Below are 17,638 nucleotides of genomic sequence, written 5' to 3'. Positions count from 1 at the left end.
TTTTGGATAAAATATGGGGAATTTAATTTTTGGGTGAAATATGGCAAATTACAGAGATTTTTGGATAAAATATGGGGAATTTCATTTTTGGATTGAATAATGGGGAAATTCAGAGGTTTTTGGAAGAAATACGGGAGTTTCAGGGGTTTTTGGATAAAATATGGCAAATTACAGAGGTTTTTGGATAAAATATCAGAGTAGGGGTTGCCAAGTGGTGTTTGGCAGTTAATCCTGCACAGTGCAGGTTTATGTATGAGACAAAGTTCCCTTGATTTTGACTTTTTCCCTGGCTGAAAACTCTCCTTGCTCCTCCAGCAGCTGCCTTGGGGCTTTGGGAAGTTCTGAGTGTGCTGGGAAACACCTGGCTCTCAAAACTGGAGAGACCCAGATCCTTTGTGTTTTGCCCCAAATGCTGCTGCTGTGGGAGGAGCCCCACATCTGTCACTGAAGGCAGAGCAGCACTCACACAACATTCACAACCATCCAACATTCTCCAGGAATTTTGAGAACGGTTAAGAAATAATTTGCCCCCTCTGTGGCTGGAAACCAAAAAGCTGAAATCTCCCAATATTCTTTCTTTGGATGAACCCAACCACTTGACTTGGTTTGGAAAGCCAGGTGCCTGCTAAGGAAGGCAGGAGCCTCCCCTGAAATGGAGAATGTAACCCCCTCCCTCCAAACTGCTGTAAATTTTAAATTAGGGGACTCTCAGGCAAAAAATATGGAAGCAGGAAATAACAGTTCTTTAATAGGGAAGAAAATAAAATAAACAATGCAGTGACCAAACCAACACTGCCAGAGTCAGAACCCAGCCTGACACCCTGTGGGTCAGGGTGTGGGCAGCAGAACCATTGGAATTGTGGCTCAGCCCTCCTGCAGTGCCAGGGCTGGTTCTGCTGGAGCAGGGATCCTGGAGAAGGGTGGAGTCTCTTCCTCTGAAGATCCAGGGGAAGGAGAGGCAGCTGCTGCTCCTCTGGGGAATCCAGTGGAGAGCCGAGAATCTCCAGATTATATCCAGGCAGGAATGCTTGGCTGGTGTCCCAGAATCTCCAGATTATATCCAGGTAGGAATGCTTGGCTGGTGTTCCAGAATCTCCAGATTATATCCGGGTAGGAATGCTTGGCTGGTGTTCCAGAATCTCCAGGTTATATCCAGGCAGGAATGCTTGGCTGGTGGTCCAGAATCTCCAGATTATATCCGGGTAGGAATGCTTGGCTGGTGTCCCAGAATCTCCAGATTATATCCAGGTAGGAATGCTTGGCTGGTGGTCCAGAATCTCCAGATTATATCCAGGTAGGAATGCTTGGCTCCTCCCTCTGGGCTCACATCTTCCAGTGGGATGCTGCAGTTCTTATCAGCCATGCAGGGACATTCAATGGCCTCTTATCAGCAGATGTCTCCCCAGAGGGAGGAATGGGTGTGGAAGAGATAAGGAAAACTGCCCATGAACAGGAGACAGCTGCCATGCAGATGGCAAATAGAACAAATGCACCTTGCCTTGCAATCTGGGACACCACCAGGGGTTAAACCAACCTAAATGCCTGGAAAAAAAATTGGTTTATAATAGAAATCCATTAGTGCAGTTTCAGAGAGCTGGAGCATTGAATTTGCAGAAGGTCACAGTGATTCCAGGAGCTCCTCTAACGGCGACTTTGGTCCTGATAAGCATTAAACCCCTTCCATGGACACACATTTGATATAATTTATGTGGATTGAGAAAGGTAATTTGGAAGCACTGCTTGCCTGCTGATTTTTAAAGACTTCTGCAACCTTTTCTCCCTCACTGGTGTTTTTACTGCAGCAGCACAGGAATAAACATTGCTTAAGTACCGGCAGGGGTGATTTTTTTTTTGCCATTATGTTTTAAATTCACCGAATTACATAAAAATTTCTCTTGGAACAGAGCTCCGGAGGGCTGTAGTGCAAACCCCTGCCCAGAGTCTGCCCTTCACACTGCTCAGGGTCTTGTGCAGTGATTCTGGAAGTGCCTTAGAGGTGGGAAATGGAAGTGAATGATTTCACCTGAAGCGTTTGAGGGCTCTGAAAAGCCAAAGCTGCTCTGGAGTCCAGCTGAGCTGGGCTGCACTGGGGGTGTTGGAGAGTGGAGACAGCCAAAACTTCAGTGTCCAACCAGCATTATCTGCCCAGAAATGGGGCTGGCAGTGCCCAAACCCAGCCTTCTGGGAAATACCAATATCAAATATTTATAAATATAAATATTTATATTAGAAATACCATCACCTGCCGATGAGAGAGACTCCACTGTGCATTCAACATTGTGGGGGAACTTGGGACCCCCACAGAGAGGAATTCTGGATCCCTGGATCCAGAATCCCCAAATCACTGGATCTGGGGTTTGTTCCTGATACTGGAAATATTTCTCCTCCTCCCTTGCAGGAAGTGGTTTCGGATGAAAGGCTCCAGGGGGGACAATTGCTGGAGGAACCCAAACTTCTGCATTTTAAAGGCAACACCTGCAGCCTCCAGATCTCAGTGCTGGACGTGCCTCCCTTCCTGTGGAGAATCAAACCCTTCACTGCCTGTCAGGTACTTGGCATTTCACTGCTTCCCCCTGCACTGGGGGAGAACCCAAATGACACTCAAATGAACCAAGGTTCCTTTTATTTAAAAAGCTTTAAACCCCCCGAGCATTTAACAAAAACATGTTGCCTTTTGGTTCTGACAAACACAGATTTCGTTTACACCAGAACGCTGTAAATTTGTCATTTTACAGAAATGCTTGTGCCTTCCCCCATTTCAGTTGCCTCCAACAGAAGGCAAATATTCCTGCTCAAACTTAACCACTCCTCAAGATGTTTCTAATATCTGTCATTGCAGTTTTGATATAACTATGGAAATATGGCTAAAAATGACATTTAAATGTAACCATGAGTTCAAATCACAGCACGCAGAGAGCAAGCATTAGAACTGAAGAGCAGCAAATTGGTTTTTCTCTTCTCCATTAATTAGAGAGGCTGTTGAAAACCGAAAAGGAAAAATCAAAACAAAAGAAGAATTTCCAAGGATTTTGATGACTGGAAATCTTAAGGAATGTGCTGGCACATGGAGTGGGCTGGTTTTAAAACACAGCACTCAATTAGAATGTACAATTCTCCCTTCTCCCAGAAGCAGAGACACAGTTTTTGCATCCTCCAGAATTTTGGCAAAAACCCTGTTTTAAATGTGTTGCCACGTTCCCCAAAACATAAAACATAAGAGGGTAATGGGCTCTGAAAGTTATAAACACAGACCCAGAGCCAGAGCAATCCCCAATTATCCCTCATGGGGATAATTCAGGCTACAGCTTAAGAAATTAAATAAATTAATCCTTTTCAGCTTCTTAGGAAGAAGAGCTTTTTGGTGTTTTAATTGTTCTTCTCACTCACCTGTATTTTAAAAGCCAAACCAAGTAAGGTTAGGATGTCCCAGTCCTGTCAGAGTGTGCCCAAAATAAAATCAAATCAGAGGAGTTTCCTCTTAATGCAACAAATTCACTTCTGCCCTCAGCAGATTATGGAGCTCCACACTTTGATTATTTTATTGTCTCCTAATCCCTTCTCCAAACACAAAGAATAAATGTCTGGAATTCAACCTCCAAGTGCCACTTAGAGCCTGATCAGAGCAGGGGCTCAGGGCTGGGGAGAAGCCTGTGCCCAACCTCTGCTGCCAGAATGGGCTGACCCAGGGCTGCCCTGACCCAGAGGAAAATTTACATTTTATAACTGGTGCAACTGGGATGGCTCGGGCAGCTCAGAAGCACAATCACTGTTCCTCAGAGGAGCTGCAGAACCTCCCCTGGCTCGGTGCTTCCCTCGCAGTGAAAAGTCTGGTGACAGCTCTGGTTTGCTTCCAGCCCCTTTATAGAGAAAAGGATCTATTTTTGCACGTGGAGTTTCTTCCAGTGTTCCCTGGGTTCCTCTCCTACGTCCCACCCTGTGAGAGCAGCTGCTTGTGCTGCCTGGCAGGAACAACTGAACACAGCCTGTTCCAGGAATGTCTCTGGTCCAGCAGCAGAGCCTCCCCGGGCAGCGTGGGGAGGAGGATTTATGGAAATGATGTCTCAGGGAGGCCGAGCAGATGAATAAATCACACTGAGGAGCTGCTGGGAGGCAGCTGGTGGCAGGTGGCACCAGGATTCCTGCAGATCCTGCTCGGAGCCTGTGTTTGTCCTGGCCTGGCACGAGCAGCTGCCCAGGGCTTGGCTCCCTTCCCGCCGGGGATCCCTGAGAGATGTGGGTGGTGCAGGCAGAGCAGGGATGGGCATGGCAGGAGCTGGGCAGGCACCTCTGGCTGCTCAGATCTGCATCTCCTGGAGGATCCAGCTCTGCCTGGGGCCACGAGATGATTTACAGCCCCTCTGTCTGCGAGGAGCTTAATTATAAACGCAGAGTGGAGCTGAAAGCATCTCTGGAATACTCCAAGCACTCATTGTTGCAGCACTCCTTGCTGCTCTCTCTGCTTTGTTTCATGCAACTCCTTTCAGCTGAGCGATTCTTCCACTCGGAGTGAAAGCAGAGATCATCACCCTGAAAAAAATCTAATTACAGCTGCTCCACTTCTAACATTTTGCTAACGTTTCCTTTATCATTGGGAGCATCTTACTACTGCTGCTGCTCCCAGCTCAGGATCCAGCCTGGGGCTGGGGACAGGAGGGAAGGGCCAGGGCAGATCCTGGTGGGGAATTCCTTTGGGATGGAGAAGGGAAGGGCGGCAGGGCCAGGGCAGTTCTTGGTGAGGAGTTCCTTTGGGATGGAGAAGAGAAGGCTGGCAGGGCCAGGGCAGTTCTTTGTAGGAAGTTTCTTTGGGGTAGAGAAGGGAATGGTGGCAGGATCAGGGCAGTTCTTGGTGGAAAATTCCTTTGGGGTGGAGAAGGAAAGGCTGGCAGGGCCAGGGCAGTTCCTGGTGGGAAGTTCCTTTAGGATGGAGAAGGGAAGGGCAGCAGGGCCAGGGCAGTTCTTGGTGGGAAATTCCTTTGGGGTGGAGAAGGGAAGGCTGGCAGTTCTCAGTGGGAAGTTTCTTTCCTTGCATTCTGGTTACAAGGTGATTCCAAGGAGACACAGAGAGGAATCCTGATCCTGGCAAGAGGGAGGAAGTGAAATGCATCTTTTTGAAGTCTCTTTAGGCATCTTTTTTAAGAAACTCCTGTTACTTGTTCCTCTGAGCTCTCGGTCATTGCCACACCTCAGTTCCATCAACTCAATCCTCATTTTCTGGCTTTGCTCGGAGCTGGAGGTGCCATTACCGAGCCCACCCCAGCAGAGCAGCACTGGGTGCGTCCCCCAGGCCGTGTCCCCTGTCCCTGACGTGTCCCTGTCCCACAGGAGGTGCCGTTCTCCTGCGTGTGGCGCGGCAGCCCCCGGCCCCTGCTCGGCGCCTTCTCCCTGGAGCGCTTCAGCCCCACCACCACCCAGCTGTGCTGCACCGTCTGTGTCAGGCAGCTGCAGGGCCACGAGCAGCTGCTGCACGTCCAGACCTCCGTCCTCGAGGTACAGACACCTGCACCCCCTGGTCTGCAGGGCAGGGTGGTCATGGGACAGAATCCTGGGGTGGGCTGGGGTGGGTTGGACTGAGTTGGATTGGGTTGGGTTGGTTGGCTTGGCTTGGCTTGAGTTGGGTTGGCTTGGCTTGGCTTGGAAGGGCCTTAAAGCCCATCCAGTGCCACCCCTGCCATGGGCAAGGCCACCTTCCACCATCCCAGCCCTTGGACCCATCCAGGGAGGGGGCACCACCTCTCTGTGTTCCCTCCCCAGCTTTGTCCTTTCCTCCTGTAGTTTTTGCTCAAAGCTGGAAGCAGCCTTTAAAGCCTTGCAGATCTCATTTCCAGCAGAAATCAAGGCACAGAGACTCTGCAGCACCACCAATAATTTATCAATAATTTAATAATTTGTTGTTTGGGTTGGTGGCTGCAGTTCCCCCAGCAAGAAGCCCTTGCAGAGCACTGAGGGTTGGGGACAGAGGTACAAATTCTGCCTTGTGGGGACTGAGCCCTGCTCATGGCTAAAAGAAATCAGACCTACAGCTGAGCAAGCTGCTGATCTGTCCCACAGCCGTGAGAACTTCAGCAGCTGCATTTTTTAGATTATTGAGCATCTTTGTTGATTAATCCAGATAAATACTTCTGGATTAGAGCTCTGCACCCATAAATGCTCTGAGCAGGGAGTGCAGCAGCTGGGCAAGAGCACACAAACACCATCCTGTGTAGAAACTCCTCAGAACTGGCCAAGTGTTTTCTGCTCCTTTTATTGTTATTTTATAAAACCCCTCTGTCACTCTCTGTGTCTCCAGCCCGTGCTGCTGCTGCCTTGCTCTCCCTCTCTGCTGTGTTTTTAAGGGCCCTGTCTGTACACAAGTCCCCAGAGCATGTTCCCGTTCTGCTTCAAGCAGATTTACTGCTGTGGAAGGCTTTCTCATGCCTATCTCCAGCAGTGATTGAAGAGGGAGGATAATTTGACTGCGAAATAAATCTGTGAGTGACAACTCCCCCCCGGAGCCGCTCCGTGCACGACAATCCCCGCAGCGCCCGGGTCGCTGTGCTTATCTCACACGTGCAGAGCAGGAGCTTCTCCTGCTCTGCATCTCGAGCAGAGCCCGGGGCAGAGCTGCAACACCGGGTGCTGAGCCTGGCTGGCCCTGGGGACCTGTCACAAATGGTGGATGGAGGCTGTACCGTCGTTGCTGCTGGTTAATATTGATGCTGTGTCGCTCTCGGATGAGTAATGCACTGAAATTTGACTCTGTTATGCAAGGCTGGTGTGATTCCACAGGAAAAGAGGGGCCAGATCCTTTCTGGATTTCAGAGAGGCTAGGAGAGCTGACGTGTTTAAGGAGTTCAGGTGTTTGAGAAAACCCAAAGAAAGAAAGAAACAAACACAAATTTGTGTGCCCATGTTTCAGGCTTAAGCAATTAAAGATTTAGAAACCCAGCACTGCTCTGCAACACAAAAAATAACCAAAAAAGAAAACTCATGAAAGTAAAACCCACCATTTTAAAGGTTTTTATGCACAAGTCCTTGTGATGGTGAAGGAACACCTTCTGGGTGTTCTTTCACAACTCACAAAATCACCTCTTGTAGCAGGCCCAGAGCCTGCAACACTTTCCTGGTGTTCAGAAGCTTAAGATAGGAAATGCCAATTCATGGTGACTGGAACCTTAGAAGCTCCTCTCTGCTGCCTTTGGACCCCTTGCTTATCTCTCTGTAAGACTATAGGTCCCTTTCTTTTAGCCCTTGCTATTGGGCACTTTCCAAAACCCCTGTACCCTATATAAAGAGCTCTCACTGGGAACCTTCACAGAAGGTTCAATAAAGACGCTCCTGTGGAACCCCACACAGCTCCTCTCCTCCCTCTCCCTGTGCCTGCCTGCCTGGGCACCTAGCAAGCTGAGAGCTGAAACCACAAGGAGCTGATAATCACTAAAGAGCTGATGTCACTTAAGCTTGCCAAGGCTGCCTGTGGCCAAGAACTGCTTGGGAACTCGGACAAGCTGTGCTGGGCAGGTCAGAGCTATCTGTGACGCTGGCTGGGGGCTGTGCACAAATCACAAACAGGACAGGACTGCTGTGGAACGTGCCTTGAGCTGTTTGATTTTTTCAGCATCAGTCTCATTCCATGGTTATGACAATGGGAAGATGCCACCAGCTCACATCCCAGGCAGCAGACCGAGAACTTAATGTCACAATTCACTTTATAAGTGTTTTGACCAATCCCACAAAGCAAAAGCACATTGACAGTAGTTCTATCCAACCACTATAAGCACAGATACTTTTGGTTAAAACAATGCTTGCTTATTTAGAATACAATACTTACTTGTAAACTTTAAAACACAATGCACAGAGCTCTATTATTAAGCTTCAAACTTCCTAATATCTCACTAGATAAACTTTTCTGTAGATTAGGGAGTTATTCTAGACAAGCGTTAATACACAGACCATTGTTCTATTTGCCCTTGCTTTTCTACAGTTTAAATAATTTTTCTGCGGACCAATCTCATGGCTGCTGCTTAGGTCTAATCACAGTTCTGCTGTTTCTGAGGCCTTTTGCAGCTTTCCCAAAACCCTCTGATTTTGTGGATTCCCACAATCCGGACCCCGCTGCATCCTGCTGGGGACACCGCGAACCCCAGCACAGCCGCATTAACCTCTGAGCCATTTTCTGTTGTCAGCTCAAGCGACCTGAGGTTTGACTCTCCTTTCCCTGCAGGCTGAGAGAGAAAACATCCCCTTCTTTGGCCACGAGGACAGCGCCTTCCCCGCCCAGCTGGGCCCCAAGGCCTTCAAGATCCCGCGCTCCATCCGGCAGCGCATCTGCGCCACCTTCGACGCGCCCGGCGCCAAGGGCAAGGACTGGCAGCTGCTGGCCCAGAAGAACAGCATCAACAGGTGATGGCAGTGCTCCGCTGTAGGGGGATACAGGATGGGTAAATGAGGATGGTATAGAATGTAACCTTATCCCCTAAAGAGTTGCAGATGAACCAATTATTAAGGATTAGGAGCAGGCCTGATGGGAACAGGCCGCAGCTGTAGCCAATGAGAAGAGTGTTATAAAGGAGTGGATTGGTTGGTTGAGGGGAACTGGAGTCAGTTGGCTGCTGTGAGGACAAGGCAGAGTCCGTGCCCAGAGGAGCTGCCTACACAAAACATCAAGGAGGTACAAAACTCTGGCAATATGGAAGCCTTGCAATGTAATGGCAATAGAACTCTTGTAAGAGAGTGACAGCACCCTGGCACGGGGTCTGTGACGGTGCTCACAGGGGTCCCAGGACGAGGGAAGAGACGAGGATCTGACTCCATGTTTCAGAAGGCTTGATTTATTATTTTATGATGTATATTATATTAAAACCAGACTAAAAGGATAAAAGAAAGGATTTCATCACAAGGCTAGCTAGGAATAGAAAAAGAAAGAATGATAACAAAGGTTTGTGTCTTGGACTCTCTGTCCGAGCCAGCTGGGCTGTGATTGGCCATTAATTAGAAACAACCCACATGGACCAATCAAAGGTGCTCCTGTTGCATTCCACAGCAGCAGATAATCATTGTTTTTCTTTTCCTCTGAGGCTTCTCAGGAGGAAAAATCCTAACGAAAGGATTTTTCATAGAATATCATGGCTACAGGGGTTGGCGCCTGGAACGGGGATTTCAGGCTGTTCAGGGGTTCTTGGTTGGCTGGTTTGCTGCTGGTGTCAGGGGTGTGGGTGGGAATGAGGGGCTGAGTTTCTGGTTTCGCTTCTGGTTTCAGCTCCTTGTCCTTCTGCCTGCCCTCAGGGGTCCAAGGCTGCTGATGGATTTTGTCCATCATTGAACAGTTGTTCAAAGCCCTTAGGAGCCTGCACGTTCCCCCAGACAAATCCCCTTGACTCCCTCTCTCTCTTTCCTATTCCAAAATGAATCCTGCAGATATTTTTTTTTGTAAGGGAAAGACATCTTTACAAGAGACAGTCATGCTCTACTGTTAGGAGTAATAATATTATGATTATTAAAACTGAAAGATGCTGTAAAAACCAATTTACTTCTTACTTTGCTTTTTCTGCTTGGCTAAATTAAATTGGCGGAGGCAGCTTCCTCACAAAAATATTTTCTGATTGTCACAAACTCTATAAATGCGTTCCCAGGAGAGCAGAGGAATACTTAAATCAAGCAAAGTAACTTTCCATTGGCTTCCTGCTTTGTGTGGGAGCCTCAATAAACCACATCTGAGCCAAAGGAAAAAGAGTTTTGGATAAACACTTTGTTTTACCAAATTCTGTGCAAATCACCCCTGCAGGGTCCTAAAAATAGCACATTAACAAAATAGAAAATCACGGATCAAAGGTGTTGTGTCTTTGCATTTACAACCCAAGCATCAACTGCTGAGGGGTTTTGTTTTCCAAACACGTGGATCATGCTGGGCATAGGGCACAACTGCAGCCCGGGCTGCTCCTCATCCCTTTTTCCCTCCCCTCACTGCAGCAATCTCTCCTTCTTCCTCATCCCTCTGTTCCCTGCAGGAATCTCTCCTTTCTTTTCTCCTTTCCCTGCAGGAATCTTTTCTTCTTCCTCGTCCCCTTTTCCCTCCTTTCCCTGCAAGAATCTCTCCTTCCTCACCCCTTTTCCCCCTTTTCCCTGCAGGAATCTCTCCTTATTCCTCATCCCTTTTTTCTCTCCTTTCCCTGCAGGAATCTCTCCTCCTTCCTCACCCCTATCTCCCTCCTTTCCCTGCAGCAATCTCTCCTTCTTCCTCACCCCTTTTCCCATTTTTCCCTGCAGGAATCTCTCCTTATTCCTCACCCCTTTTCTCTCCTTTCCCTGCAGGAATCTCTCCTTTTTTCTCTCCTTTCCCTGCAGGAATCTCTCCTTCTTCCTCACCCCTTTTTCCCTGCATTTCCCTGCAGGAATCTCTCCTTTCCCTTGTGGGAATCTCTCCTTCTTCCTCACCCCTTTCTTCCCTCTGTTCCCTGCAGGAATCTCTCCTTATTCCTCGCCCCTTTTTCCCTGCAGGAATCTGTCCTTTTTTCTCTCCTTTCCCTGCAGGAATCTCTTCTTTTTCCTCACCCATTTTCCCTTTTCCCCTGCAGGAATCTCTCCTTTCCCTGCAGGAATCTCTCCTTATTCCTCACCCATTTTCCTCTCCTTTCCCTGCAGGAATCTCTCCTTATTCCTCACCCATTTTCCCTTTTTCCCTGCAGGAATCTCTCCTTATTCCTCACCCATTTTCCCTTTTTCCCTGCAGGAATCTCTCCTTATTCCTCACCCATTTTCTCTCCTTTCCCTGCAGGAACCTCTCCTTCTTTGCCGCCCAGAGCAGCCCCTCCGCCGTCATCCTGGACCTGTGGGAGGCGCGGCACCAGCACGACGGGGACCTGGACTCGCTGGCCTGTGCCCTGGAGGAGATTGGCAGGACACACTCCAAGCCCTCCGAGGTGCCAGAGCCCGAGCTGGACGAGCCCGAGTTCCCCTGCACCAGGAAGGGGCTTTAGTCCCTCTGTCCTGCCAGGACACACGGCCAGCAGGGGTTGTGGGGACGGAACTCGCCCCACATCAACGGCAGAGAGAGGAGCAGCAGCTAAAAACCCTCTGGTGATGAGGAAAACGAGCTCCTCCCTGTCCTCCTCCACTTAAAATCCATCTTTTGGTGCCCCAAACGAGCCTGCACTTGTGTCAGTGCCGGGGCAGGAGGGAGAGAGACACAGAGCCATAGGAGGAAAATGTTATTCTGTGTTTAGGAACAGTCATGTTCGTGTACTGCCTAGTGAAAAATCAACAAATAACGTTGGATATTTTGAGCCACTGGAGGTTGGTCCTGGTTAAAAGGTTTCTCTAGTGAAAAATCAACAAATAACTTTGGATATTTCGAGCCACTGGAGGTTGGTCCTGGTTAAAAGGTTTCTCGCTTCGAGAGTGGTTTAAAATCTCATCACGTTGTCACTTTATGTCTGCTACAGGAAAACTGAAAATTTGGCCTTATCCTGTTCAGATGTTTGAGGAATTAGAAGATCTCATAATTATTTCACATTGTGTGTATTCCCAAATAATTTGTTTTAAAAATTCAGCCCCTCAATGAATGTACATTTGCTACAGAGCTTTGCTGCCTGCTCTGTTACCAAAATTCCAGAACAAACCCCTTCTCTCTGAGACTGGGGGGTGTGCACACGCCAGAGGAATTTTCTAATTTTCTACGTCTGCAAACTTTCTCAGTCAAAAAGCTGTCTTTGGGGGTGGATTTAAATAACCAAATAACACACGGGAAATTTCCAGCCCTATTTTAGCAAGTTGAGACATTTATTTTTGTTACTTCACTCTCTGTGGCTGAGCTGAAGGTGAAGGCAATCAGCACAGCTTCATTTTGGTTTGGTTTCAGATTGAAACCACAAACCCCACATGGCCCTGCCAACACTGGCCTGGATTTTATTGCACAATTTGGGAATTTCACAGGGTCCAGAGCTGGCTGTGTTACCTCGGTTTAGTTACAAATTGCATTTACCCCAAAAATCAGGATCTAAGCAGAGAATTCACCTCGTTTTTTTTACCCATTCAATGTAAAAATGATTTATGACTTCCACCAAACCAAAAAGAGCTGTCACTGTGAGCGAGGGCCTGGTGGAGCTGGGACTGAGCCAAATGTCACCATTATTTTTGACCTTTCTTTTCACTCCCATCCTTCACCATAGCCGAGGTGCTCCTCAGCCCGTGGGGCTGCCAGGGCACAGGCAGGAGAAACAGGAACAGAAACGAGGCTTTGGGAGCTTTGTGGAAATGCAGGAAACCCAAACCAAGGATCTGGGGGCTGTTTTAGCCTCGTGTTTGGCTGAGAGCAGGGCAGGTCTAGTCTGGAGCTGTTCCTTCATCCAGGACTGCAGTGTGAAAATCTGAACATCAACAACAACAACGAGATCAGCAACAGCAGCTCTGTCCTTGCTCCTGAAATCACAAATGTCACCGCCTGCCCAGCTCAGGAATAGGCTGAGACTTGGGAATCCTGAAACTCGGAAATGCTGAGAGCAGTGCAAACCTTTCCTGCAGCCCAGCATCTCCTGCAGCCTGGCAGGAGGCTCCTGGCACAGGTTTCGGGGCAGACAGAAATACCGGCTGCAAGCTGTCACTGCTTTCAGCAGCACATGCTCCTCCAGTTCCATCCCCACTGACTGCCAGTCCTCCTCCACAAACCTGTTCTCGGTTGGACAAAATGTCAGGCATTAGAAAAAAAGCAAAACAAGGGATGATGGCACCCGGGGAAGGAGCAGAGTCTGCGAGCTGCCGTTGTCGGGGAAACCAGCCCCGCTCAGCCTGCAGCAGGGATTTGTTCTCAGCGCCCCAGAGCTGCTCTGCTCCTGAGCAGGCTGGGCTTGTGAGCCCCAGGTGCTGCAGGGGATTCCTGGGTCAGACACTGCAGGGGAATCTTTGGGATCAGGTGTTCTGGGAAGTCTGAACTTCTCAAGTACCTCAGAAATGGGGAAAGTGTAAAGAGCGTGAATGAGAGATGTGGGACTCCAGGCACCTCTTCAAAATGCAGTTTATTGTATCCAAAATGCAGTTTATTGTATCCAAAATGCAGTTTATTCCATCCAAGAGGTTCCAGCAGCCCAGGGTCGTGGGTGACAGAGCTGTGCCCACAGCTGTCAGCTCCAGCTGCACATAAGCCTGAAGACCCTTTAATTTTGGCTACAAATGCATTCTATACTTTTCTTTTGGTTACAATGCATTCTATACTTTTCTTTGCTGAGCATCTTAATACTAATCTGTAGTAGAACCAATCTATACCTTAACTATTATCTACAGCCTATCATAACTGCTATAATTACCATATTCATGTTACTGTTCTCCAGTCACTCACAGTCAGTACATTACAGTTTAAGCTGGAAGTTGTTTTTCAGTTTTCTTGCAGTGGAAAATTCTGAGACTTTTTTTCTACCTGCCACGTTTGCTGCCTTGTTTGCCTGTGCTCTCTTTCCTCTTGGTAAAAACCTCTTCTTGTTTGGGGTGGGTTTATCCTTTGCTCTAAGCCATAAAAATCCCTTCTAACTAACACACCCTTTGCCTCCTTGGTTATCCAGTGAGACTGGCTCAGCAATTCTTTCCTTCTATATCAAAACCTGCTTCCATCTCTATTCCTTCATCAGACTCTACATTCAAAAATCCTTCTGCCAAGCACACAAATCTGTGAGACTTCCTTGTCAAACTCTCATCCTTCCCAACAGGAAGGAGAGAAGGGAAATGTGGCCGGGAAATTGGGATAAAAAGCGAGGCTTTGGGAAATTGGGATACAAAGGAGCTGCATCCTCCTGCTCTGCTCCAGGGGAGCTGCCCCAGGGGAGCCCCAGGATCTGTGGGGGTTCAGCCCCTGCTGCCTTTCCTCAGGGAGCGCCGGGCTCTGCCCAGCCCTGGAGCTCTGCAGACCCTCCCCGCGCAGGGCCCCGCTCGGAGGGAGCCAGCCCTGCCCCAGAATCCCAGTTCCACCCACAATCCCATGTCCTGAAAGGGAATAAATGTCCAAACTGGACAATTCCAGAGGGAAACCGTTCCCCCGTGCAGGGCTCAGTTGGATGTTGTTGCCCTTTGGGTTTTGTTTCCTGGTTTTTCTTCCCTTTGACTGAAGCAGTTTTTGTTGCTGATCTCACTCTTTGAGAACCTGAATCCACAACTCTCAAGCTTTTCTTCCTATTCCTGACTGCTTTGATGCTCTTGTGTTCTTCAAATGAACCAGAAATGCCCCAAATATTTATTCTCTTTCTCTCTTTCTCTTAAAAAGTCTTTTTTGGAAATCTGTGCACGTATTCATATGATTTGACCCAAAACACAGATGTGGAGGAGCACCTGGAAAAGGATTAGAGGCCAGAAATTTAAAATTCATTCCTTTCTTCTGTTGTATAAATTATGATAATTGAAAAACAATTTTCCCTGAACTAGAAAGTAAAGGAAGGAGAGATGTGAATTTTCCCCCCTGTAGATTCCACATGGCTGCCCTGGCTCTATTCAGGGGAAAGAGCCATTCTGATTTTACATCACCAAAGAACCTGCTTTAATAGATTTCATTTTCCTGAGCACTTTGCCCAGGTATTTCTGTGCCATGACTCATTGCAGACTAATGGCTGCATTTTAAAAATGACTCCCAGCTCCGCCAGCACCATAAAGCTCATTTCCATCTCGTACCGCCCTGCACTCCCACAGAAATTTTATTGGGATTTTTGTAATAGATGAAGAGATATCAAACAACTCTCTTCAAATCCAGCAAACTGCTTTTGTCCTTGTTTTTATCTCTGGCCACAGCTGCTCTCCCCCTCTCTGGCCTGGGCACTGCTGCCTTTCAGAGAATCTTATTCAGCATAAATCACCAGAAAGGGATCTTGCAGGGTCCAGGATATTCACATCACACTGCAAGTCCGTTCTTTTCCACCTGCAAGGCAGTGCTGAGAGAGTTTTCAAGCATTCAATAACTGATCAATTCCAATTTTTCACAAAAGGGAGACACAGCCCAGGTCCACGGTGAGTTAAACAAGGGAGGCACTGGGGCTGGGCTTCTGGTCACCACCTGAATCTTCTTTTTCCAGTCTGTTTCTGCCTCTGAAACACAGATTGCAGCAGAGAGCTGTTCTTGGCTGGTAATTAACGGAGTGGAAAACAGGAAACGAGATTTGAAGTCCTTGGCAACCACGGCTGATCTCCAGGGTTGCTTCTCTGGCCTTTCCTTGGCTGACGCCCCCAGGGAGCTCCCTCTCACCTGTGGCACAGCAGGAAAGGATGAACATCCCTCACCCGTGGTTTTCCAGGGGCTGCTCGTCCCTGGGATGAGCTCTGCTGAAATTCCTCCCTGGACACTGCTCCTGATCCAGCAGGGGCTGGGGTGTGCACAGCCCTCCCTGCCCAGCCCCAGGATTTTGGGGTGGAATTGGTGAAATTCCTCCCTGGACGCTGCTCCTGCTCCATCAGGGGCTCACAGCCCTCCCTGCCCAGCCCCAGGATTTTTGGGTGGAATTGGTGAAGTTTGGGGTTCCCATGCACCCAGCCTGGCACAGCAGGAGGGGAAAGTTTGGGGTTTGGGAGGAAAACCCCAAACTCCCAGCCCCTGGCTCTGGCAGAGGGGAACATCCAGCCCCTGCCATCCCCACGCTGGAATTGGGAATATGGACCCATGGGTGGGATATCTCCTCAAGGAATCCCTTCAGGTGTCCCATGGTTGGGATATCTCCTCAAGGAATCCCTTCAGGTGTCCATGGTTGGGATATCTCCTCAAGGAATCCCTTCAGGTGTCCCTTGTTCGGGCACTGGAGGGGGAGCGAGGAAACCCCAAACCCCAGCCCCCAGTTTTTAGGTGAAGCTGTCGATTTTTCCATCCTTTCCCTCCTCATCCTCCACCCCAGCCCCCGTGCTGAGCCCCAGGGCTCCTAAGTCCCTCTCCCAGCTGGGCAGGGCACACCCAAGCCCTGGGCTCACAGACACAGCTTTGGGAACACAAACTCCATCCCCTCACCTGGCGCTCCTCCAGCTCCCCATCCCGCTGTGACCCCGATATCCCAGCTGATAAACACTTATAAAAATATTAAATCTGCTCCTTCTCTTGGTTTGGATAAGATGAAATGTGCTGGTCAGTCTGGTGAGGCTCTGGGCAGTGTCAGACAGGAGATAACAAAATTCCCATTGCATCCTCAACTTCCGGAACTTTAAGCCAGCTCTTAGGTGAAAACGGGAGGAGGAACTTCGACCCAGCCTGAAAATATAAAATACAAAATATAAATAATTCCTAAAAAGAGAAAAAAAACCCAAAAAACAGAAGGAGCACATTTAACATTTTTGTAGCTGTTTATCAGCTGGGCATTTTGCCCCAACAAAATGCCCAGCTGATAAAAGGCTACAAAAATGTTAAATGTGCTCCTTCTGTTGGTTTGGATAAGATAAAACGTGGTGCTGGTCAGTCTGGTGAGGCTCTGGGCAGTGTCAGACAAGAGATAACAAAATTCCCATTGCATCCTCAACTTCCAGAACTTTAAGCCAGCTCTTAGGTGAAAACGGGAGGAGGAACTTTGACCCAGCCCGACACAAAATATAAATAATTCCTAAAAAAGAGAATAAAAACAAAACCCACAAGTATTCCTCTAGAGAGAGACTTGTTTTCTCTTCTGCTCCTTTATTTTTGCAGTGAAGAGGTTGTGAAAAGGCTCTTGGCTGCTCTGCCTGAGCATCCCTCCCTGCCCCGGCGTGTTTGGGGTGAAGGAGGGCAGAGCTCTGAGCCCTTCTTAGGATGAAGCTGAAGCAGAGGGGAAGGGAGACAGAGCGTGGAATCAAAAGCATGGCCTTGGCTTCATACCACACTTTCTGTGCCTTGTTCTATCAATGTAAATTCTGAATGTTGTACAGTGAAAATATTGAGAGAGACTCCTTGGAAAAGGCTGCACTGGCTTCTTTTTTTCAGCACATGTACATATATAAATATATATACATATATATATATTTGGTAATGCCAACCAGCTGTGTTCTATTGTCCTGGAGAAGTCAAAGTGGACACTTTGGGTGTTTTCTGTAGAGTTTCAGAGCTGTGTGGCCCCGGCCTTTGGAGAGAGGTGTACAGATGGCAATGGTGGATATCAGCTATTTATGAATAAAGAGTCTTTTACTGACACCTGACCCTGCTGTCCTCTCACTGCTGGGGTCAAACCTGGCCAGGCACTGGGAAGGGGGGCTCACACGGACCTTTGGGGGTGGCTTTTTGGGTTTAATTGTTCAATTAATTCTTTGAACAATTAATTCTTTGAACATCCCAGAACATCCCAGGGACATCCCAGGACATTCCAGGGCTGGCTGTGCCCACACTCAAGGACATCCCCAGGCAGAGCCAGGCTGTGCCCAGGCTTGGGGACATCCCAGGACATTCCAGGGACATTCCTTGGCACAGACATCCCCAGCCACGGCCGGGCTGTTCCCGCACTTGGGGACATCCCAGGACATTCCAGGGACATCGCAGGGGCACAGACATCCCCAACCAGGGTTGGGCTGTGCCCACATTCCAGGGACATCGCAGGGGCACAGACATCCCCAACCAGGGCTGGGCTGTGCCCAGGCTTGGGGACATCCCAGGACATTCCAGGGACATCGCAGGGGCACAGACATCCCCAACCAGAGCCGGGCTGTGCCCAGGCTTGGGGACATCCCAGGATATTCCAGGACATCCCAG

General features: G+C 48.7%; 1 protein-coding gene across 2 annotated transcripts in view; it reads left to right on the top strand.

The window, feature by feature from the left end:
• UNC5D (unc-5 netrin receptor D) overlaps nt 1-17,084 on the top strand; it is a 121,515-nt gene extending 104,431 nt beyond the window's left edge. For both annotated transcript variants that reach the window (XM_066567468.1, XM_066567469.1), the window contains exons 13-16: nt 2,399-2,548; nt 5,323-5,487; nt 8,201-8,379; nt 10,751-17,084. In XM_066567468.1, the coding sequence (XP_066423565.1) occupies nt 2,399-2,548; nt 5,323-5,487; nt 8,201-8,379; nt 10,751-10,952 (696 nt within the window). In that variant the 3' untranslated portion in view covers nt 10,953-17,084. The remainder of the gene's footprint in view (nt 1-2,398; nt 2,549-5,322; nt 5,488-8,200; nt 8,380-10,750) is intronic.
• The last annotated feature ends 554 nt before the right edge of the window (nt 17,085-17,638 follow it).

This window comes from Molothrus aeneus, chromosome 29 (genome assembly GCF_037042795.1).
Source record: "Molothrus aeneus isolate 106 chromosome 29, BPBGC_Maene_1.0, whole genome shotgun sequence".
NCBI classification, from domain to species: Eukaryota; Metazoa; Chordata; class Aves; order Passeriformes; family Icteridae; genus Molothrus; species Molothrus aeneus.
Note: the sequence above shows the minus strand (reverse complement) of the source record. Positions and strands in the feature narration are given on the sequence as shown.